The 25,287-nt window shown below is 40.5% G+C and overlaps 3 protein-coding genes and 1 pseudogene across 3 annotated transcripts in view; 2 read left to right on the top strand and 2 right to left on the bottom strand.

Moving 5' to 3' along the window:
* The window catches only part of LOC146467877 (uncharacterized), a 42,849-nt gene that overhangs the window by 12,104 nt on the left and 5,458 nt on the right, over positions 1 to 25,287 (bottom strand). The window lies entirely within an intron of this gene.
* Positions 1,325 to 3,395, top strand: LOC146467879 (uncharacterized; annotated as a pseudogene).
* Positions 7,089 to 12,398, top strand: LOC146467880 (uncharacterized). The gene has a single exon (XM_085125654.1). It carries the CDS (start codon positions 7,089 to 7,091, stop codon positions 12,396 to 12,398), a length of 5,310 nt encoding a protein of 1,769 aa, XP_084981780.1.
* Positions 19,931 to 20,524, bottom strand: LOC146467881 (uncharacterized). Its single transcript, XM_085125655.1, has one exon. It carries the CDS (start codon positions 20,522 to 20,524, stop codon positions 19,931 to 19,933), a length of 594 nt encoding a protein of 197 aa, XP_084981781.1.

Genomic DNA, 25,287 nt, shown 5'->3' on the forward strand with positions numbered 1-25,287 from the left:
ATTTTCGTATGGGATAACATGTTATCGTTATGGTGTCTCAGTAAAACATCACATGCGTACTTGAAAACGCACTCATGCATGAGTGCAGCAACTGAAGAGGAAGAAAAAATATTTGTATACCTTTGTAGTATTGCTTTTTGAGCTTGTGAAACATTCCAACATTAACCCTTTCACTGCCAAATTTCTTGGACTCTCTGGACAATTATCTCGATGTAGATGACCAAAACGGATTTAGTTGTCCTATATGAAGATCTCCTTTGAAATGTTCGCTGCTCTGCAATAACGAGGACTCAAGTTTTTTCGTGAAGTCACCTATTTGAACTGTTGTTGGTTTGCTCGCGAGCACAAACACATTCTAATCGGTAAGTTGTCGGTTTATAAGTGTACTTTCAGGCCATTTTCCACTGCAGAAGCTCCCAGGCTGGCATCATAAAGCTGGAATGGAGAGTAGAGGCAATCCTCTGAAAGAATCCAGAGGTGAGAGATGATTTCATAGCGACTGGGACGCCAAAAGTGTTGGTATCGAGTGATGGTGGCTCACGAGTGAAGTTGTCTCTCTGGCCGTACTGTGGGTGGATTCTCGGACCTACCCAGGCAATTTGGGGGAGATTTGACTTGCAAAGAAAACGATGTGTGCGATATTTTTCCAGTAGGACCAGGTGGCTCGACACTTATATAAAAACTACTGAATTAAGATGGCAGGACCTCCATTTCGTCGTTGTATCGAAATTACCCAGAATGCAACTCGGACGGCAAATGGGAAATCACGGGCTTTGAAAAGTGGCTCGAATCAAATGGCTGATGTTCGAACAGCTGTACACGTGAGAGGCAAAATTGGAGAGAAATGCTTAGTCATGAGATTAAGGTTTGCTGTCATGAAGGAATTTTGGTTTTAAAATGAGATTTTGAATTAAAAAATTGGAAGCAAAGATGTGTGTTTTTCAGCTTTCCTCGATGCCGCAGAAAATGGGCATTTTTGCTTGAAAATAAATGTTGATATGGAACGGCAAACGGAAGATAAACTCAGTTTATTTGCACTTGAAAATAAATGTTGATATGGAACGGCAAACGGAAGATAAACTCAGTTTATTTGCACTTAAAGCCTAAAACACTTACTAATTAACACTATTAGTAGACCATAATAACCAGATTTCTAGATTTGAGAATGTGGCCAATCTTGAAAGTGGTAACCTCTAAAACGGCGACATTAGTCGCCTTTAGCGAAGAAAGGGTTAACAACATCATTTTGCAATGATATGCTGCTGAAAAAGAATCTTTCAGCGGCAACACAAAAACTGACCGGGTGGACGTCGGAAGCAAGGTGATGGCATTATGGACACAAAATGAATTGGAAGGAACGATGTTCCAGCTGGGATGGAATGAAGGAGAAATTCAGTGGTGTGACAAGGACAATGGCACAGTAGGAATTCTTTATCGTAAAGATGTCAAAGGAGGGAAGCTGAGAGTATACGAACTTCGTCTGACACTTGCATTTGCCAATGGCATTTTAAAAATCAAGAGCTAATCCAAACAAGGTTGTCCCATATACGAATTTCGTAATTTTTCTGGAACTTTTTATTCATTTTTCTTTCTTTTGCTTTAGACGTAGTAGACGAAGTATGCCGTGTAAGCAAAGCAAATGGTCAGTGGAATCTAAGGTAAAGGCGGCTGGCAAATCTGTTAATTAAATCAATGTGCTAGTGAACAAATATACTTCAACTTTTTTCCATTCTTTTGTAGTCAAAAATCACAGTTGATGTCGACGTCATCTGGTGAGAACAGAAAAAAAATAGTGTAGTGGTTGTAATGTACTGCTCGCATTCCTTGTTTAAATATTATGGAAGACAAATTAGCATTGACAAAAGAACACATGAACATTTTGTTTGAATATGCTTACCGATAAATACCATGGTTCGTAAAAACGTAAATAGACTCAAATGTTAGGACCAAATACTGTAGTTCTATTGCAACCATTGCAGCTTAGGCTGCAAAACTAAAGGTCAGCGGTTACTCAATAAAATGTGATTTCAAGATGGCCGCTAATTAACTTCGAAGGCATCAAAACAATGTACTCTCCTGAAACATGAAGCTGATTGAGCCACATAAAGAGATTTAATTTGGTGATAGCAATGTAAACATAGCATGCCAAAGACAGGTAAGGGTGGATGTAATAAAGATATTGTTGTCTAGCAAAGGATTTTACCAGGAAAACTTTGCTACAAGGCTTTCTGTGCACTATAAGGTACGCTTGTGTTGTTCATTTTATTCACTGACAAGAATAAATTTAGCTGAATTGTGGCCGGAGGAAAAAGAAAAATTCTCTCATTTGTATTAGACTGTCAAACAAGGAATTCCAAAGGGGTGTTTGAAAAGAACAATTTCGGAAGGGGGGGAGGGGGGGTTTACGGAAATGGAATTCCGAAGGCATGGGGGTAAAGCATTTTGTAATTTCTGAAGGCAAGGAGGGGGGGGGGGGGGTTAAATTTTGATGCCACCGGTGGTATCGTACAGACATTTTCTGAAATCGCCCAATTACCCCTAAAGTTAACATGGGCAATCACTTTACACAAGAGTCAAGGTTAAATGCTAAAGAAAGCCTGAGTTGATCTTGGTCCTTCAGGAAAATCTTCAGGAATGACATATGTTGCACTTAGGGCAGTGACCAACCTAAACCAGTTGAAGTGAAATCCACCCAAAAGATGACACTCATCAGAGACGATTGTGTGTTAGAAGATGAGACAGGTACAGCTGAAATTCACATTTGGGATGAGCTCGTTAACAACATAAAAAATAGGGCAACATATGAATACCAAAACCTGAACATCAAGCACTTCAAGGAAGCACCCACTTAGCAATGACACCAGCAACTAGCTTCAAGGAAGCCGCCAGCAAACAACTTAAGTCTGTGCAAGGACCTACACTACTGGAAAACCCAGAAAAGGAAGTTAAAGTCAAGATGTTTAAGTTTCTTAACAACCTAAGTGTATTCGTTGCTTGTCAAGCTTGTAAAACGAAGATGACAGAGAGTTCTCATCAGAAGTGCATTAAATGCAGGAACTGTGGAGTACGGCAGCGTCAAGGCGAGTGCAAGAGAGATGCATCTATACAAGTAAAAGTAGAAATAGCTGGAAAGGAAATATGGCTGACAGCATTTACAGATGCAATTGAAAGTCTTCTGGCTCTGTCTCCAGACGTTTCCGTTATGAGTGACTCAGAATCTATCGAAAACCTGCTTATGGACCTCAAGGATATCCACTTCACCTATAATGTTAAAAAAAAAAAAGCATAACCCAGCTGACATCTGTTTCAAATGGACTGGCACAATGACACTATGGAACGATTAAGTAATGAGCCATCTTGGCATTAAACTACTTACTATGTAAACTACGTTCAAAGTTGCGTTCTAAAAACATGTTAAAACACGAACATGAAACATTTTAACATTTCAAAAAACAAACAATAGCATGTGAGATTTGCATTTGCAATCTCTGTTACAAGTTCAGTTCTTAAAGACATTTTCAAAAACAAAGAATAGCATATGGGATTTGCATTTGCAATCTATGTTACAAGTTTTGTTTTTAAAGACATTCTAAAAAACGAAGAAGAGCATGTTGGTTAATTATTGTTATTGTCATTACGCAACCACAGTCTAGCGCAATCAAGTTTCGTTTCATTGCACGTGTCTCTCTCGCCAGTGCTAGTTCATCGCTTTTGTAAGCCTCTTCGTTGTATTTTTTTTTGTATCCTCGTTTTCCAAATGTCAAGAAAATCAGCACCTTCACATTGTGCTAGCCATTTGAGCAACGATTACGTCTGGGATTCGCTATCTCCGCTGTTTACCGACCGACGTGAAGACTCGCCAACAATCAACCAGATTGCCAACACGCAGTCAGCAGCTTTAACAGACTCAACATTGGGACTTCAATTTTTAGCGGATCATCGCGGGAAACAGAAACTGGCTCAAGCGGAGATTCTTGAACCAACTGAAAGAGTTCTGCCATCAGTGTCTTTGCCACCGTCTGCTACGGCCGTTTCACCGCCTCAATCCAGTCGCGAAGACCAGCTCAAACTTCGACTTCACATGGAGACGCAGGATCTCGAAATAAAGCAGTTACTGTGAGAATTGCAGTTGGCCCAGCCCAAACTCGCATCCAACACCGTAATGTCTTCAAAACCCAACGAATCTGTGAAGGCTGGAGACAAGTCAAGCGAGAAGTCTCTTGGTGATCAACACGCTCCTCAAAGGATCACAAATCCGCAGGAATGACCACATATATTCGCCCCAGGTGAGCCAAAACTATTCAATGAATTGTCCATGGCCGAATTTTTGGCCGGTTACACCATTATCATACAGCGCTGCACAGATGTTTCTCACAGAGCAGCGCTAATCTCTCATTTTCATCTTATGGTTCTTGCGTCAACATACATGTGGTCAGCAGTCCGTACCTATCGCTCATCTGGACTCAAGTTTCTTCCTTTCCTGTTTGTTTTTTGAGCAGAAAAGCACCGAGGCGAGAAATCATAAATTTCGCAGTACATCAATTTTTGTTGGGTAAACGAAGAAAGTATTTACATCCCAACGAATGTTTGCATGTTGTGATGTAATAGCTTTTGCCATCAAAGTGTACCAATTTAGAGCGCTAGGAAAGAGATTACAAAATAGAAACAGCAGCGAATAGATTGTAAAAAATATAAAGCCACACTGGAAATGACTGAAACGTGTAGCTTCGTTCCGCCTGACTGAACATCAATTCGTTGCCTAGCACGTGATAAGGTTTTCCCCTTGTCGGCGCGTGACTTTGCATGGAATGTTCTAGAGAATCATACCAAAAGAAGCAAATTATGGGGGATTCAAAGATTATGTTCCGTTCCGTGCTTTTCCCAGACAGAAGCGTTTCGCAGTTTTCTTTGCAACACAAATAAAAAATCAATCAAGTCTAAAACAAACATGACCACTGCCACCCCTCAATCTGAATCCACTTAAGTTTTTTCGCAGAGACTCCATAGACGTAACACGAGACCGTGTAAAAAAATTTTATGTGTACTGTACGTGCAAGAAAAAGCGATTCGCGCGTGTACATAAAAGCCATGATTATAGACAAAAACATAACGTTACGATAAAACATTCTTTTCCCTTTTGATGCTCCATTATTTTAAAGGAAAAACAGCTCGAGTTGGTGAATGGGCGGCGTTTTGCTGTTTGGCTCACAACAATTATTTCTTGGACAAATTCGCGGGGAACTTTTCATGGAAATATTTCACGGGCCTTGGTTATTGCTGGTTTATCCACCTTTCATTTCATACGCCTTAGAATCAGTGGCCATTATGGCACCTAAAGAACATATTTATTTGGAGACTCCGTCAACTATTTTTTGTTTTTTAACATATAACAATACCTGAAATTATTTAATTAATACACATAAGGGAAAAAATTAATGCCATTTCAACATACTAGAAATGAAATTCAAGATCATACAGTGTAAGGGGGTACCAGAAAAGCGACCCCGTGTGACTCCTTCCCAACCTACCACTGGTGTTGACTATAATGCCGTTGATGCCTCATTTCCACCAACATCTGGTCAGAGTGTCTCTAAAGATGGAAACAGTCATGCTAGCAGCACTTTATCCAATAATGTTATAAAGTGCGCAGATAACCTGTTTACATCCAAGTACCATCAGCGTGATTTTTTGTAAAGAGGCTGATTGTTGTAATGTAACCAAAAATGAAGCAGAAAAGATGGCAAAACAGACTTACAAATTCCAGCATAGTTGGCTGAACAAACGATCCCTGTCATTTTGTGCTACAACTGAGATGTAGTGGCCTGTTTATGTTGAAGGCGAGGGACTTTACTTCTTATTGTGCAAAAAGTATGACACATCTAACCTTCAAAACAAGTCGAAGATTTTAAACAAGAAGCCTTGTAAACGATTACGTCCTGAAGCTTTAGAAGACCACTGCCGTACGGCGCAACACAAGAATGCAGTGGCTTCTGAAATGCTACAGAGGGTTTCGGTCTTCCAGGGTTTCAGTCGCAGAAGATGTGCTGATCAAGGCACTTACAGCGGCATATTGGATCATGAAAGAAGAGCTGCCTAACCACAAGATCAAATCACTTCTTAACCTGTTAGAAGAGTTGGGACTGACAGATTTAAAGCATTTTCTTCACAGATTCCAAGGCGCATTGAGAGAAATTTTCTTGACAATAGGAAAAACTGTGGAAAATATCTTTCTCTGCAGTATAAAGCAAGGAACACATTTTGGCCTTTTAGTAGACAATGCAACTGATATCTCTGTTATGGAACAGATGATAATGTTTGCACAATTTTATGACAAATCAAGTGGATTAACTAAGACTGGTTTCTTGTCTATCAATAATCTCATGGAGGATTCAACATCTGCAAATTCAAGCATCATCACCAATTGCATAATCCAGAATATGGATAAGTTTGGTTTAGATTTCAATAAATTGTCATCATTTGAATCTGATGGGGCTTCTGTTATGACCGGCGTGAGAAACAGAGTTGCTGTTAAGTTGAAAGAACTTAACCCACAATTGATAAACTTTCACTGTATTTGCCACAGACTGGCATTAGCTTGTACCGACTCCTTGGAAAATGTGTCTTACATCAAAAGTGTCCTGACATGGCTGACTCAGTTATGGAGAATGTATCAAAATTCACCAAAGAAGATGGCTGTGTTCCGAACTGAAAATTTATATTCCGCGTTTCATTTTGTGTAAGGCGCATTGCGTGTGTATGAGTGGAGACTAAGTTCCAATGAGTGGGCACTGGGTCCGAGTTTATGTTATGAAAAACGTTGCTCGACGTTCTGGTTGAGAATCATGAAATGTATTGCCTAAGTTTTCGTTGCGTTTTAGTGAATAAATCGTTCATTTACATGGTCCTTCGAGCCGGATGAACAGTATCGACGATCGGTCAAGCGAAAAGGAGTGTTGGACTTCTGTTTCTTGCCGCGAAAAAGTGGGTTTTCGCATCTTGGCGATTGGCGCCAAAACACGTGTGTTGCAGCACCTTGATCGAGTGGAACTTCAGTGGATTTGCAGTGGAATTTTAAACGGTGTTTGAAAATGTCGAAAGATTTAGAAGCTGTCAAGAAAAAGAGAAGGTTTCTGAGAAAATCTTTAACAGACACGGTGAAGTCAGTCGACGAAGCCCTGTCACAACAAGATAATCATGCACGAATTCAAGTGTTGAAAGATAACATCGCAAGCAAATGGAGCGATTTGCAAGAAGTGCAAGGCACAATGTGCACGATGTTGGAAGATGCTGACATTGATGCCGAGTGTGAGAGTCACAATGAGTATGAAGGGCGTGTGATTGAAAGCATGGCGAAAATGACGAGTTATCTTTCAAGTAAACATTTGCCAGAAGTGAAATTGGCGGGAAGCAACCCACATGTATCTCAGTCGTCTTCTCAAGTACAAGTTAAGCTACCCAAGATCAATCTACCAACCTTTGATGGCAATGTTTTGAGTTGGCAACCCTATTATCAGTCGATAAAAGTTTCGGTAGTCGACAATGCGTCGTTGGCAGATGTCCAAAAATTAGAGTATTTGATGAGATCGCTAAAGGGTTCGGCTGCTGAAGCGGTGAAAGGTTTAGCAGTGGTACAAGCGAATTACCAGCCAGTTTTGGAAATCCTGAAGGAAAGATTTGGGCATACAAGGTTAATCCTCGATGCACATGTAAGATCCTTGATCCATTTGCCACGTTTGAGCTGTGATGATGCAGCCTCCATGCGTAAATTTTACGATGAAGTGATAGGTCACGTTCGTTCTGTCGAGTCCATGGGTGAAAAGTTTAAATCTGAAACTTTGGCTCCTGTTCTGGTGCCCCTTATCGTGGACAAGCTACCTAAAGAAGTTGTGGAAAAATGGGAACTGGAGCTCAGTGAGGAAATAGCTAAGCAGGACTGTGTAGAAGTGAAAACACTGTTCACTTTCTTGGAACAACTGATTAGAGCTAAAGAGTCTTCCCAACCTCCTTCTCTTGATTCGAAAGCTCCAGCAAAGGAAAATCCTGGAAATCGTGAAAATCGTTTCAAGTTTAACCGCTCGCAAAGGTCATCCACCTCTGCATTATGTGCGACAACGCAAGAGGGCAAGTGTGTCATTTGCTCCAAAAACCATGGTTTGAAGTCATGTGTCAGTTTTCTGTCATTGCCTGTAAAAGAAAGGTTCAGAAAGGCAACGTCTAAGGGTCTGTGTTTCCGATGCCTTGAATCTGGTCATAGAGCTGAAGTGTGCCAGAAGCCTCCATGCAAGCACTGCCAAGGTAGACATCACAGTCTCCTGCATCAAGATTCAGCTCGACCTCACTTGGAAGAAGTTAAGGTGGAATCGGTCCCTGAATTACCATCCCCTTCATCAGGTCCTCCTGTGTCATCTTCAGTTGTGGCAAATTCTGTTGCAGTGGGCTCGGGTGGAAAGGTGATTCTGCAGACTGTACCAGCTATTTTGTGTGGAGTGAATGGGTGTTCAAAAGTTGTGAGATGTTTCTTTGATCCTGGTTCTCAAACATCGTTTGTTCGGCAGAGTGTAATTGATGAGCTTGGTCTTAACGGGAAGAGTGTCAAAATTGTTGTCTCTGGATTTGGAGGAGAGGCTACCAAGAACACTTTGCGGAAGAGAATTACATTTACTGTGGCACCTGTTGATAAATCTGGACAGCCTCAGTGTATTGAAGCGCTTACTACACCAGTAATATGCCGGCCAGCTGAAGCTGTGGATATTCATCCAGGAAGATGGTCTCATCTTCGGAACATAGTATTTCCTGAAGAGTTCCCTAGAGATGAACAGGAGATTGATGTGCTTATTGGTTTGGATTTCTATTATTCCTTCGTGACAAGAGACATTGTAAGAGGACGTTCCAGTGAACCAGTTGCAGTTCGCACAACTTTGGGTTGGGTCTTCTGTGGACCAACAGGTGGTCATGACAGAGAATGCACTGTGTCTATGAATGTTCAAATTGGTGTTGAGGAACAATTGAATGAAACACTTCAAAAGTTCTGGGATTTGGAGTCCATTGGTGTTAGACCTGCTGAAAGTTCAGTTTCTACTACTCATGTTGAAGATATGGTCTTGAAGAAGTTTAAAGAGACTCTAACGTACAATGATGGTCGCTATGAAGTATCCTTACCGTGGAAGAAAGATCGTGTTGCATTGAAAGATAATTACCGGCAAGCGGAAAGTAGGTTGTACAATCTAGAAAAGAAGCTGCTCCAAGAGCCAATGAAAGCTACGTCATACCAAGAAGCGATTAACAAGTATGTTGAGAATGGTGTTGCTGAAGAAGTACCTTGTGATGAAGTTACACCGACAGATGGGCGTCCTGTGTTTTATCTCCCCCATCATGCGGTCATTAGAGAAGACAAGCAGACAACCAAGACAAGAGTGGTGTTTGATGCATCAGCTAAAGATAGCAATGGTGTCTCTCTGAACAGCTGCTTAGAGCCAGGCCCAGCATTGCAGCCAGATTTAGTTGGAATTATTCTGCGTTTTCGAAAGAATCATGTAGCTATCATGGGTGACATAGAGAAGATGTTCTTACAGATCCGGTTAAAAGAGGAAGACATGGATTCACACCGGTATCTATGGAGAGATTTGGACCCTAAGGCCACGCCTAAGATTTACAGAATGACAAGGGTCACATTTGGAGTTGTTTCCAGTCCTTTTCTTGCCATTGGTACTATTCAAGAGCATGTGAAAAGGTGTAAAGGAACATTCCCTGTTGCATCAAGTGAAATTTTAAGGAACACTTATGTTGATGACTTTGCTTCAGGGAGAGACAATGTGCAGGAAACACTGAAATTGCAGCAAAGTGCAACTGAGCTTATGCAGAAAGCTGCCTTTAATTTGACAAAATGGTCAAGCAATTCGTCTGAGCTTATGGATTCTTTACCTGAGAGGGACAGAGCAGCAGTTAGTCTCGTCAACCTGGAGAGTGATTTAGCAGAAGCACATCCAATGACAAAAGCATTAGGTTTAAAGTGGAATACGATAACTGACAGCCTTGTCTTTGCAATTGATGCGGACATTGTTAAGTCCAGATCAGAGACAGTGTACACAAAAAGAAAAGTGGCGTCTTTAGCAGCAAAGATTTTTGATCCGATTGGTCTAATCGCACCGTTTTCAGTGAGGTCAAAATTGATTCTTCAAAGTTTGTGGACCCAAGGTGTTGGATGGGATGAGGAAATTCCCATGGAAGTCTCATTGAAATGGAATCAGTGGGTTCAAGAACTTTCAGAACTTGAACACGTTCACATTCCAAGATGTTACACTGATTTGTCATTAAGTCAGAATCCTAAAGTTGAGTTACACGCATTTGGTGATGCGTCGGAAGTTGCTTATGCCTCTGCAGTTTATCTGAGAGTTGTTAGTGAAGATGGAAAGGCATCTACCAGTCTTGTAATGTCCAAGACCCGAGTGGCTCCTGTAAGGAAGATTACACTTCCGCGCTTAGAGTTGATGGCTGCTGTAATTACTGCTAGACTTTGTACCTATGTCAAAGGTGCAATCGATTGTCCCATAAACCGCATTGTTTGTTGGACAGACAATTCTTCAACTTTACACTGGATCAGAGGAGCCGCCTCACAGTGGAAACCATTTGTTGCCAATCGTGTTATTGAAATTCAGTCATTGTTAGATCCCAGTGTTTGGAGGTACTGTCCAGGACCGCAGAATCCAGCGGATCTACCTACCCGAGGTTTGTCTGCAAGTCAGTTAAGAGAGAGTCATTTGTGGTGGAAAGGACCCTCTTGGTTGCAAGAGTCCGAAAAAGATTGGCCCGAGGATTTGAGGTCAAAGCCTTCCAGGGAAAATGTTGACCCAGAGAGGAAGAGTAAAGCTAGTGTCAGTTGTGTTGTGCAACCCAAAGAGCCATTCATTGACTTCACAAGATTCAGTAAGTACGGTCGCTTGCTAAGAACTGTTGCTTGGATCAGAAGATTCGTTAGAAACTCAAGGGTGAAAGAGGAGGAAAGGATTGACAGCCCTTTAACTGGTTTAGAGATGCAAAATGCAGAAAAATGGTTGATTTTTCATGTACAAGAAGCAAGTTTTGCTGAAGAAATTACGTCAAGTAAACGGCATGGTACAGTGAAGGACAGCAACCTGGCCAATTTGAACCCGTTTATGTGTCCTACTAGTGGTTTTCTTCGTGTTGGAGGAAGAATTCACAAGTCACTGTTACCAGAAGAGGAGAAGCATCCTATTATCTTGCCTTCCAACAATCCTGTTGTTAAGTTGTTGATTGATGATGTTCACCGCCGTGAGCTTCATGCTGGAGTTGAACACACTTTGTCAGTTTTGCGACAGAAATTTTGGTTGATCAAAGGACGATCGACTGTCCGTCAGACACTGAGGAACTGTCTAATATGTCGCCATTACCTAACAAAGCCCTTTGGTCAGCGGATGGCACCACTTCCTGAAGACAGAATTAAGCCTGCGCCCCCGTTCACTAATGTGGGACTAGACTTTGCTGGTCCTTTGTATTTGAAAGACAGTGGTGATAAAGTCTATATCTGTTTATTTACATGTGCAGTTACCCGTGCGGTACACTTAGAGTTGGTGTGTAATATGACGACTGAGCGATTTCTCCTTGCTTTGAGACGCATGATTGCAAGAAGAGGAATGTGCAGCATTATTTGGTCAGATAATGCAAAAACTTTCAAGGCTGCTAACAAGGAGCTACAGCAATGTTGGAGAGTATTGGAATCAGACCAAACCCAGAGTGCTTTGTCCGAAAAGAAGATTCAGTGGAAGTTCATAGCGGAGAAGGCCCCATGGTGGGGTGGGTTTTATGAGCGACTTGTAAAGAGTGTTAAGACGCCATTGAAGAAACTATTTGCCAAAGCAATGTTAGATGCCGAGCAGTTAACTACTATTTTGGCTGAAATTGAAGCACAACTGAACAGTCGTCCTCTTACTTACCTGGGTGCAGACCCTGATGACTACAGTGTGATTACCCCTGCACAGATTCTGATTGGCAGAAACCTTCAAGTGTGTCCGACTAAAGACACTCATGTTTCAGAACAGACATCAAGAGCCCTCACCAAACGATTTCAGTATCACCAGAGGCTCGTAAATGGATTTTGGAAGCGTTGGCATGCAGAGTATCTGAAATCCCTGACACCCCTCAAGAAATGGTATAAGATTGGTCGTGAAATCCGTAAAGGTGACTTGGTCCTTGTGAGTGAGGATCGTGTAGCTCGGGGTCAATGGTCACGTGCACGAGTGGAAGACACCCACACAGGCCGCGATGGACTTGTCCGGTCCGTCACCCTGCGGACCTCATCCGGAAGTGTTACTCGCCGTCCAGTGCAGCGGCTACACCTGTTTGAAGCCTGTGATGCTGATATAGCTGCTGAACTTAATTGAACTTGATGAGACATTGTTGAACATTTTAGTTGAACTTTATTGAACTTTGTTGACAAGTTACATGTGATGCACTCCCTGCATCGGGCGGGAGGATGTTCCGAACTGAAAATTTATATTCCGCGTTTCATTTTGTGTAAGGCGCATTGCGTGTGTATGAGTGGAGACTAAGTTCCAATGAGTGGGCACTGGGTCCGAGTTTATGTTATGAAAAACGTTGCTCGACGTTCTGGTCGAGAATCATGAAATGTATTGCCTAAGTTTTCGTTGCGTTTTAGTGAATAAATCGTTCATTTACCTGTCTACCTCAAAACCCAGGCAGAAATTAAAGGCCTGACATTGTCAAGTGACAAGGCCTGTAAACGTGTCTCAAGACGTCTGAAGAAGGCATGTAACACCAGATGGCTTTCTTTTGATGCATCCATTAAAGCAGTTGATGCCGAATACCCCGCATTACTTCACGCTTTAAACACCTTGAAGGCTACTGATGCAACCTCCCTGGGTCTTTTCTCAAAAGTGAAAGATGTCAAGTTAATTGGGACTGTGTACATTCTTGTGGAAGTATTGCCTCACCTCTCAAACTTGAGAAAGGCTTTTCAGAGAGGGACAGCAGTCGAAAGCAAGCCCCCAATTAACAGGCTGAAAGCAGATCTTCTTGAAAATGGAAGGCTCGGAATTCTTGACATGAATGCTTTCCTGTATCAGCTGCAAGTGTTGGAAAATCTTTGTCCAATTATGTAGATGCACTGAAGGCCAACATCGATAACAGATTTCAGGGAAGTTTGTCTGTGGTGTCTGCATGGTCAATCTTTGACCCATTGAAAGTCCCAAACAAGGAAGACCCGTCCTTTAAGACTTATGGCAAAAACAAGTCCATGTTATAGCTCAGCACTTCACGAGTTCCATGACTGCAGACAAGAAGGAGTCAGTTGGAGAGGAACTTAAAACTGAGTTTGCAAAGTTGAAGTATGACATGCTGACATGGAAGGAAGAGATTCCTAAAGAATGCAAACTCCCGATGTTCCCTGTAAAGTAACTGCTACCGAATGGAGCCTGCAGCGAATTTGTCAACTCTCCCAGCTCAGTAATGTGACTGACATAATGCTCTCAACTCCAGTTTCAAATGCCTGGCCTGAGAGGGGTGCGAGCTGTGTGAAATGGGTGAAGACGAGGTGCAGGTCAACATTGAAAAATGACATGTTGCAAGCACTGCTGCACGTTTCTATCAATGGGCCAGCTCCTGGCACAGATGCTGTCAAATCGCTAACCAAAGAAGCAGTGAGGGCGAGGATTACTGCAAAGTGCAGGAGAAGAATCCCAAAAGTAGGACAAGCAAGTTCAGCTACTTGTTCCCACAGTGAATCTGAGCTGGTCCTGGTGGATGCAGGAGTGCAAACAGATTCATTTGATGAAGGGTCTGAGGAGATGTCCGTCAGACTCACAGAAGAAGTTGAAGCTTTCTGTAAAGCTTTCAATCTTCCTGATGATGGCTCTGATGACGATGATGACAATGATGATGAGGGCTTTGAAGACAAAGACTTCTATGACTGATTGTGCTCTGTTTAATAATAATTGTCAGTGAATAGTTCTACATGCAGCGCAGGGCAGGCTCAGCTTATTTTTGCCAGCCATGAAAGAATGCATCCAAGTAGCCCGTTGTTGAAAACTTGTTAAAGTCTGACCTTACAGTGTTTCACAACTGTGATTCTTGTTGAGTCCATCTATGCTTTTAGGGGTTCAGTTTTAGAACACTGTCGTACAATTTTTTTTTTCAGTCAAGCAGTGGTTTTAGCAATGGTTCAAAATTGTCAACCAAGTATGCAAATCATGAATGTTTGACATAAGGTCATAATTTATTAACAAAAAAGTCTGTAGTTCGGTACGTGATTGTAAATTCTGGTGATTTCACTTGCTAATTTTAATAGTTTTTACACACCGTTTTTCTTGAAGTCATGTACTTCTGATGTGTTATCTTGAATGTGTGTTCAAGTATCTAGGAAAATAAAATTGTAAATTTTTGGCAGTTTTTGCCAGCATAGTGAATGCCATAACACTTCCAAATTTCCTTCTCAGAATGCTGGAAAATGCATTTCCGAGAGTCCGGACCACCCCAGCAGCTCAGGCCTCCCGCCATCGAGTGCCAAGCATCCCCGTCTACTACACCTTTAGGACCCTTCTATTTGAAAATTTAATGACACCCCTGCATGGGAGGTGCATTAGGGACAGATTATTACTGTGGCAATTCGTCTCAGTATGATTTTTTCCCTTTTTCTTTAGCCCAGTGGTGCCATTTTGCATGAAGGGGTGGGGAGGTATTAAGCACATACTTTCTTGACGTATTTCTTTTCATGTTGGTGTAGCATCTCTTAATAATCAAAGAATGGCAGAAAGAATAACAGAACTGGAGGTAAGGCTTAATCTTAGTTCACTGCTCTACTCTTAATATGTTCTGCCCAAAGCAACACAAACAGCCCATACCATGTGCGATCAGGTCAGCAGATAGCGGAAAGACCAGTCTATCTGCACCAGTCCTCCAGATAGCCTCCCTCAACCGCATTTTTGCAGGTCACCAAGCAGAAAAACTTCAATAAAGCCATGATTGACAGCTCCACGGAGATAATCTTCCTTGATGAGGCATTTTCTGGCCTTCTGGAGGTACATGACTGGAAAATATTGTGCCAATTAAGGGGGCTTCACGTCTCCTGATGTCAAGTGGAAGAAGGCCAAAGGGTTTCATTGCAGCGCATCAATGTACATCACTTGTCAGACAGGGCTCGATTTTGGAGTGGCTCACAATGAAGCAATGGATAAAAGGTTACATAAGTACTGCTTTAAATGCCCGCTACCTCACGTGAATCCACAGGCAAACGAGTGGCTGAAGCAACATGCCATTGATTGCGTTGGATGGGTACAGAAGATCGTGGGCAATAATGAGGGCAGTACCCCGCTTGAGCCTGTTGTCCATGAACACGATCTACCAAAAGACGAACTGAAAAATATCTTAACGGTTTCTTTAATTGATGAGGACATCGAGCCTCAGCCTCAGTGCAGCCAAGCAAGCCTTCAGGCGACTCAGACGCTACAGAAGACAGTGCTGCAGATCGCATAGAGACGTTGCACTCGGAACATGCAAAAGCCACTGCACTGAAGGAAGTTTTTCCCGTAATATTGAACACTTTTGCAGTATTAATAGAAACAACGGATTTTGCAGATTTCACGAATTTGTGTTCTCAAAAAACTATGGGAAGCCATATCAATATTGATAAGTAAAATGCATGCGACAAGTCTGGCTGCTTTTTCACGACAAATTTCCCTAATCGTTTTATGCTTCAAGTTTCATTATAATATCACTCAGCTCATCAGAATGTTTGTGTTATAGAATGAGAATACAACCCAGTTGTGACATTCTTTTTGGACTATGGGAAACCACATGGAACAAGCCTCGCTGCTTTTTCATGACAAATTTTGCTAATAGTTTTATGCTTTGTGTTTCATTATAACATCAGCTCATCAGAGTGTTTGTGTTTTATGAGAATTCATTCCAGTAATGAGATTGTGAACACACTATTAGAAACATCACGCTGTTGGTTTATTGCTCGGCACAAGGCAGCTGTCGATTGCCTGATCAGATATTAAATCCCTGTTCCGTGCAAGTCATCTGCATGTAAAATTGATGAAATGTCTTTGGAGAGAAAAGTCACCTTGGAAACTTTCCTCTGAAATATTTGGGAACCGATTGAATAGCATTGTTAGCTTCAGCCTTTTAGCTGTTAATTGCGAGGTGTGGGTGATTATCTGTCCATCAGTCAGAGCAATAGAGAATGTAAAAGCTCATACCTTGATGGGTAAATTTTCGAATGCAGTAATTATTCCTGTGGAGTTGACAAGTCTCTTCGCTATAAAAGCAGGACAAGTTTCAGCACTTAAATCAGTCTGATTTGACAATGCAAAGATCTCATTTTCCTGCAAGGCAGCTTAACAGCAGAACGATTAACAGTGCAGCATTGGGTTATATTATTTAAGCCCTGTATTTTTGGCAAAGTGCAGCATTTTATCTGCCAGGTGTGTCTGCAAGGGTCAGGAGGAAGGCTTCGAGAAAGCGTGGAATAACGTGTGTCGAACAAGAGATGCCTGTGACAGCGCACTGAAACGTTTCTTCACTTTTTTTTTCAATTTCCATGGTTTTCAGCACTTGTTGGGTGGATGAAATCCACCAGATCTCACTTATCAACAAATTCTGTTTTTTTCCATTTTTCAGGCATGAAGAATGTAGCTTTCTTTTTAAGCACCATTACTACTCAACGCCAAAAGAAACAAAGAGGCAAACAAAAACAAACAAAAAACAGGAGGAGAGTAACGATGTTTAACAGTATGCTGATGTGAGTCAACTTGCAGGTTCATCAAGTCAGGAGTGGTTGAAAAATCACGCTTCCATCATAAGCGAAAAGATGTGCCCGGGCGTTAGCTATTGGATCGCATTGACCACGCCAAATGGTGCTCCAACCAGTCCAGTTGCTATTCATCGTGCCCTGCTGGAGTGCAGCGTGGTATTTACAAATCAGGTATAGAAAAAAAAAACATCAACAGCCCTATTAGGAATCTTACAACACTCATAAGCTCATAAAAGGGTCACCTTTAAACTTTTTTAAAAGCAGTGAACAGGTGAAGATACAAACATGAATAAGTGTGTCTACGTGGATCGAAGTTCAATGTTGCTTTGGGCAGTGTGAGGCCATGTACTACGATTTTCAGTTGAGTAAGGCACGAGGGACGTTTGGGGACAAAGTTTTGACGTGAAAACTAAGTTGTTACCATAGGCAACTGGGTCAGTTTCCAATAGTAATGTGTCGGTCCTTGACGCCACTAAGAACAAAGCACACAAGATGTCCTTCCCTTGCTGGTCATCGTTCCTTCTCGCGTTCACTGCTACAGTAGTCGGTTGAAAATGGAGTATCAGGTCAAAGTTGAATACACCGATTACAAGGCAATAAACAGAAGTGGATAAGTTTTTTGTTTATGCTTCGTCTGTGAACTCCGGTCAGTATTCATTCGAGATTTCGTTCAAGATACAGTATAATGCCACGGTGTACTAGTCTATACATAGAGGTCACGTTAACATCTCCCTCCCCATGAGCTTATCTCTGTGCCCGCGTACAGCCGTACAAGGGCGAGTCATGACTTTAAGATAAGTCTACCCTCCTCTTCAGTCAATGCTTACAAAATTAATACTCACTTTATGTAAGAACCATCCCATCATGGAATGCGTTACCACCTGACGTCATCAAGTCTGGCTCTTACTTGGAATTTATCAGTGGAGTACCCAACACACTTCCAAGCTTTTGAATTACTTTATTAATCAATAATGTCCGTAGTTCTTTATATGTACTGTACATATTAATCTATTGTGCGTCCGCTGGCTGCGCCATTGCCGGATTAGCTTTGTTAATGGCAGTTATGCTAATTAAGGATAAAGATCTTGACTTCCTCAACGAGCGCACTACGCGTATTAGCTATTTAGATGACAAAGAAAATTGGATTAATTTGAACTTCGATGATGCACACGGATTTGCTGAAATTTGGAAATGTACACAAATAGTTCCGGAAAGGGAGTTTAAAAGGATCAAACTACGAGCAGGAGTTCTGGGATCCCCTGTTCAAGCAACCCTCTCAAGCAGTTGGCTTCAAGCACAGTCATCCGGCATGCAGCACCATTCGTGCCTTCTCATTTGAAACTATAACACAAAACAAAGGCTTAGGCTTGGAAGACAGTATTGCTGTTCAACGTAATGTCAAGCTGGACACAAGCAGTCCTGTAGATCGAATGCTAGCGCAAAAGCTTGAAAGTATTAATGCAGGCACAAAGGAAATCAGAGAATGCAAAAATGCAGAAAGAAAACTTAGAGTGGGATATATTGAAAGCGGTGCTTCACAACGCAGGTTCACTTTCAGTTTGTGGCAAATGCCATTTAAGGGCAGGGCATACCAGAGGCAATTCTGATGGGGAAGAATGCACTTCAGCCATGCTGTGTGGTATCCTGGAGAAACATCCTGGAGAAAAGTCCATGCAACAAAATTTAACACTGAAGGTGACAAAATGCGAGACACAACTGGGTAATCTTAAAAGTGAATACAAAAACAAATTTCAAGCTTACAAATTGGTTGAAGAGTTGTTTGCTAGGAGACTAGAACAGGAAATAGTTACTTCCGATCCTAGTAATTACGTTAAAAATGGAATTAAAAACTGGGCGCTTCTGAACAAAAAACATGTTGCCTTGCTTCAGGAAAAGTTTCATGGCAAACTTTCTCCCAGGAACAGTGTTATTCATTTATTGGAAGAAGCTGTACGCGAACTCGAAATAAAAACTATCCTGCAAAGCAGAGGAAAAGTTGTCAATCCCAAAAAACGAATCTTAGAGGAGTACCGTATGCCATAAAGTTTCCTACACGTAGCTCTACAGCAACCTGTAATAACAGTAGTTATTCATTTAGGTCAGAGCTGGAAGACTTCAGACTGGCAGTATGTCTGCAGGATGAATAGAATCGCGAGGAGGAATTGATTAGCTGTGCTAACAATATGCCTCTACCTACCAGTACCTGTAAAGCAAATGATTCAAATCACACTGTTGACATGTACATGTTTGTACTAAACGAAGGTTGGAAGCCCGATCGTTTGAAAGCGAACAGGAAGCAGAGGAACATGCCGCTGCAAATGCCCTTGTTGAACTTCACAGTATGGCGGCTAAGACTGATTTTTGACACTTGTTTTAAACTCCATTAGTTTAATTTGCAACCAGAATTGTTAAGATTTATATAAATACAGGCGTTGCAACATATTGTTCAACCATTCGAAAGAGCGTATGTCTTTGTTTGTTTACATTTTCTCATGTAAAAATGCAGCGGTGTGACAATTAATTTAATTTAATTTTAAATTTAATTGCTAAACAAAATCCCTGATACTGTTCCTGTTTGTAGCTCGGACTTTCTTGCTAGTCGTTGTGATCTACTTGTTTAGATTTCTTACAAAAATTATCGCAATTCTCATGTTACCGGTAGCTTGTACAGGCACATTGTGTACGCTATAAAAAGGCAAACACTAGCTGGCATCTTTTATCTCTAGTGAGGTCTCCCGCTGCTCAGACAAATGGCAACAATCCTGTGGTGCTTGAAGATTTAAGATTCTTTAGCTTGGAGTTTTACGTAACTGAAATGATGAATAAACTGAGATTGTTGTTATTGTTGATGAAAATTGATTCACATTAATACTCCCTTTGCCGTGTGAATTTCGCAAAAGTACTAATCAAAACTAAAGTTTGTAGTGACCACCTACATATCCAAACAGTTTTGAATGCATTTCTGAGACATATATGCATAGACATAGTTAGGCATAGACATAGTTAGGCAATTTGTAATTATAATTTCCCTTCTATGAAGCGTTTTTGGACAACTGGGAAAAGACGCTATATAAATGTATTATTATTATTATTATTATTATTATTATTATTATTATTATTATTATTAATGCAAATGAGGAATACTTAAACATCGATGTAAGAGGTATATTTGAAAAAATCTACCACGTTTTCTGGGGTAATATGATCTACAGCTGCTTTGATAGCAGCAAGTTCGAGGTTTTTGTTTGTGAGTTCCCAAAGCTCGTAACACATACCAGATCTAATTTTGTTAAATACAAATTCGACTGGGTTGAAATCAGGTAAATACGTTGGCGTATAAACGACTTCAATGTTACGATCATTTAGCCATTCTTTCAGCACTTGACCGCCAGCAAAATGGTGTGTTGGACAATTGTCCATTACAACAATGTCTCCAACTTCAAGAGCAGGTCTCCCTGTTTCAATGTTTCCAGCATTTCCTGCTTCGCCAAAAAATTGCAGAAACTCTACAGTATCAGATGCACCTTGTTCTAAGTTCAAGTACTCTACACCATTAAGTCCAGCTAACAGATTTACAGTAATGTTAGGTGAATTGTGATAGCATATAAACTCAACGCACCTTTCACCAACAGGAGCACTGCCATACAATCGCCTTCCATGCAATGGAAGTTTCAATCCACATTCATTGAAAAACTTGAGCTTATAGGGATTTTGTGTATGAAGGTAATCAATAAACATTTGTCTATAGGCTGTTTTCTGCACTGACTCTCCTGGGCAACTGTGCTGATTTTCTTCCTCGAATATTTTAAACCTGACAGCATTTTGTTCCTCAGCGCAACACTCAACAAGATTCAGCGATAAAAAAGAAAGAGGCACATGATCATAATGGCAGAAAGAAAAACCTTTGACTGCAAAAACATTGCAAAAGGGAGAATTTTGACATGTGAGCGATAACGTCTCGTAAACTGGTTCAAACATACAGCAAGAACACTTTCAGAATGAAAAAAATAATAATAATTTAGTGTGTGACTGTACTCCACAATTTGCCTTGAACATGTCTTTCACCTCATTTCCCAGTTAATCAAGACATTTTGATTGTTCCAGTAATACACATAGGAGAAAAAGTAAAACAAAATCAGTTGGAAAATAATTGGTGTGATGGAAATTCCTTAATTCAAACAGTAGTGAAACCAGGCATTATAAGAATAAAAGTAAACTTTCAAGCACACCCAAATTTAAAACAATTAAATGAACACTTCCATACTCCTGTGGAGTGACATTTTGTAGTTGTAATGTGACAGTAACTTGAAGGGATGTAAATGCTGTTGGGTAGCCTTGTAAATTTTGGAAAGGTTTGAGAAATGGCAGCCATTATAACACAGCAATGCACGACAACTGCCAAAACATGCACAGTGTGGTGGCATTGTTCAGGAAAAAGCCAAGCCAAATCAAATAACAAACCAGAAAGCAAAATAGCTGTCACCAAAAGATCCCAGAAGAAATAAGTGTACAAGTAATGCTATACTTTTATTCATCATGATATTTCAACAACGCCGTTTCAACAATTAAATGCACATTCCAACTAAATGATTATATTTGACTGTAACTGTACATGTATCTGTACTTTGTCACTTTTGTTTATTTTATGTAAGTTCTACTTTATTATTACAATTATTTTTTTTGTTTGTTTGTTTTTGTAGGTATATTTTACCTTTTTATTGTATATTTAAATTTATTATATTATCAGGAGTAAATTAAGTTGATTCTTTTCTTAGATGTTTGATATAATATAAGTGTACTTTGAACAAAGAGACTTGACTGAGTTGCACAACTTCACAACCAGACAATAAGCCAACAATTGCAACAGAGGACAGAAAAAGCCAAGTTAATCAGTACGTTGAAGCACACAAACTCAGACCCAAAAGTAAGAACTGCCATGTACAAACCACCATGTTCTAAAAGCTAGAACCGCCGTACAATACGCTTTTGTAAAGGAACTGAAGAATCACCAAAGTCCAATGCTCACTGTTTGGAATTTCAGCCAAGATTTGACTCGACTTGTCATTGTCAAACTAAAAAAAAATGAAGCGGTCGATGATAATCATGGAAATAGATTTTTAATGCATCAACAGGGTTTGGCATGTCTCCAGGGCAATTCCATTTGGGGGTTGCCTCTATGACTGTGTATAAATTGTTCTGAGGGGTTTTTTTAACATAAGGTTTAAGGAGTGTACGGGTTATCTGGTTGACCAGATATATCCAGCAGAATTGGTTTCCCACTAATTTTCTAGAGTGGAACAAATTCGTAGAGCTTAAAGACAAGGATGCCAAGAAAATATTTCCCTTCATTCTGACATATAATCCGAATTTACCGGCCATTAATTGGCTGATTAGAAAACATTGCCATCTTTTGGAGTCATCCCCCAAATGTAAAGCGCTTTTCCCTTCAAATTCATCATCTCATCTTATCACAGACCGAAGAACCTTAAAGAAATTTAAGCACCCTGTTAGCACGGAAACTGCCATTGATAACAACAGATGCACCAGCACTGAGCTGTTTCAAATGAGACAAGATCAGATGTGATCTTTGTAAGAATTTCGTCAGTTGTTAGTTCTAAAACAGTTTTTAGTGCCCAAACTGGCAAGACAATATTTTGTTGGACAAAGACGTTCGCGCAGTTCCACTGATATAATTTATTTGGTTCATTTTTTTAAAAAAAACAACAACAACAAAAATATTTAGTACAGTACCGCTTGAAACTATGGGACCATTTGCACGCGGTAAAACCTCGTCTTTGCCGAACGTGATTGCCGCGAATTCACCGCGGTGGGATGAAAACTGCAACCGCGGCAAAGACGAAAGCAACCGAAAGCCGCGGGGAATTAGACGCAGCAATGCCTCGGTAAAAATACAATAATGACTAATTACTATTGTCAGGGTATTGTCAAACATTATCTCACCTTTTATCCTAAAGAAGCCCTCAAACAAAAGAATTTGTAAATACTCACTGAATCGGAAACCGAACGACCGATAACAATTCGTTTGGCAGTCACTGACGAAAGTTTCTTTTTCTGCATTTGGGACATGTTCAGTTTTTGTCACGCTACAGGCAATAATCACAGAGCAAAAGACATAGTTTCAGTTTAATTCTTGCTGTTTCCGCCACACAGTCAAGAAAGATATTCTATTTGTTTGATAAATCTCCTGATAACCCTTCCTACTGATGTAAAGTGCGCAACAAAGTTCAATCAAAATAGCGACGCTGAATTCAAAATATGCAATCGGATTTCAGTACGGACGCGGCGAAAAACAAACTGAAAATCCCTCCAAATGTATTGCCAATGTAATCCGGATTCGAAAAACTAAAACTTCGTAATAGATTTGATTCGGTATCGAGTGTGAGCGATAGGATCGATTCACTTGGAGCAAACACAAACGGGGAAAATTACCGCAACGCTTAACGTATTTCTATTAATATTTACTTTGGATAAAACGAAAACAATAACTTTAGCAAAAGTGAAAAGCTCCTTCCGATGTTTTAAAACATTGAGAGAGGGTCGTACAGGGGTATTTTCGTGATGCGTGATTAGCTGATTTTGTTTCCCGTGAGACGTGAATGTAATAAATTATTCTTCGTAATCCGTGACCTGAAAGTTTTGCGTGACCCGTGAAGAGCTTGAAAACGAAATTTTCATTTCTGTGATCCGTGATTTGCTATTTTTTTCTGTTCGTGAACCGTGCAAGAGACCCCCCCCTGTACGACCCTCTTGAGAGAAGCCGTCGTTTAGACGTAGAAAGGACTGTGCCATGATGAAAACACCGGGAAAATTTCAGTCACGTGCTAGGCAACCAAATTCCTTCACGTGTATCAAGTTTCATTCCGCAACAACACAACACGGAAAAAAATTATAGTAAGTTAATTTACGGCCATTCTTGGTAGGAAACCTGGACGCTTTGCAGTTTGTTATTCAGCCACAACGGGAGTAGTAGTGCCTTTTCACTTATGCCCAACTACCTGTAGTTCCATTGTAATTCCTTCAAAAAGACCTGGAAGCGCTCTCTTCTTTCGTCGACTAGCATTCGAGCTTTCACTGACCTTTGCGTTGCTTCGCGTATCGAAAGGAATTGTGCGAGTGAAGTTTAATGAATTGTTTTGCACGTTAAGCAAATAATTTTTGGCATACATGTAATCCGAAATATTATTACATTTACCAGTTCGATTCACGAGTTCGCTCACAGAGCGCTTTGATTATTTCCCTTGAGAGCGAGTGCGCTTCCGTGAAATTTATCACACCTAAAACCCGACAGTTCGCTCATTGTCCTCGAAGAACATGAAAACAAAGCGAACAATAGCCTATTCAAACCCAACCGCGTCCTGCCTTTCACCGCAGCTTAAGTCAACCGAAAAAAACCTAGGTGAAACCGAGGTTTTTATTGCGGTCGGACGAGGTTTTGCCTAGGTGAAACTGTAGATCAAAACCGCGAATCGACCGAGGCAAATTCGGGGCAAATGGTCTCATAGTTTCGAGCGGTACTGTATGTTGGATCGACCACTACTGAGTTTAAAATTAGGTTTAGGAATAAAATATCGGCTATGAAAACAAACAACAAAACCTGCCAGGTTGCCATACACCTTGACAGATCACCACACACTGTATCAGACTTCACTTCTCAATGCATAGACCAAATTCAAACAAACACAATTCAAGACACAGAAAAATTACTTGTCATGAAAAACGCATACTGGAGTGCCCAGTTATTTCCCCCCTCGCCTTTTGAGCTAACTTAAAGACATTTTAAAAATCATATCCATTACACCTAAATTTAGTGCATGGATTTTATCTCCAGGTTGCAAATTTCTTGAAGTGGACTTCTAGTACAGGCTGTATTATTTTTGTTATCATTTTTTTTTTGTTTGTTTCCCATTCTTTGTAATTTTAGTTGTTTGTAATTGCCTTGTCGTTCAAGGGCCATCAATAGAGAATTTATTACGTTGTGTCAGTTGCACAACATTTACTGTACCACTTTTGTTAGACTGTTTTCCAGTCTTAGTTTTTGTACTTCCTTTGATTCTTTTACCGTACATGTACCTCATTAGTATCTTTGTAGCACTAACTGTTTTCTTTTGGTCTAATTCCGTAATCACTTCTATTATTGTATTGTTGTTGTTCATTAGTATCTTTGTAACACTAATTGTTTTCTTTTGGTCTAATTTCGTAATCACTTCTATTATTGTATTGTTGTTGTTCATTAGTATGTTTGCAGCACTTATTGTTTTCTTTTGGTCTAATTTCGTAACCACTTCCATTATTGTATTGTTGTTGTTTACCAGAGTTCATTATTTTAAGCAACTTTATAAGCACTTAAATATTGTTTTCTTCTGGTCTAAATTCATAATAACTTTTATTATTGCTGCATTGTTATTGTAAATTTGCTTTCAATTCATTGTCAGAGTCAAGTGTTAAGTGATTGTTGTAAAACCTCAGTCTTTAAGTCTCAT

This window comes from Pavona decussata, unplaced genomic scaffold, assembly GCF_977016875.1.
Source record: "Pavona decussata unplaced genomic scaffold, jaPavDecu1.1 SCAFFOLD_134, whole genome shotgun sequence".
Lineage (NCBI taxonomy): Eukaryota > Metazoa > Cnidaria > Anthozoa > Scleractinia > Agariciidae > Pavona > Pavona decussata.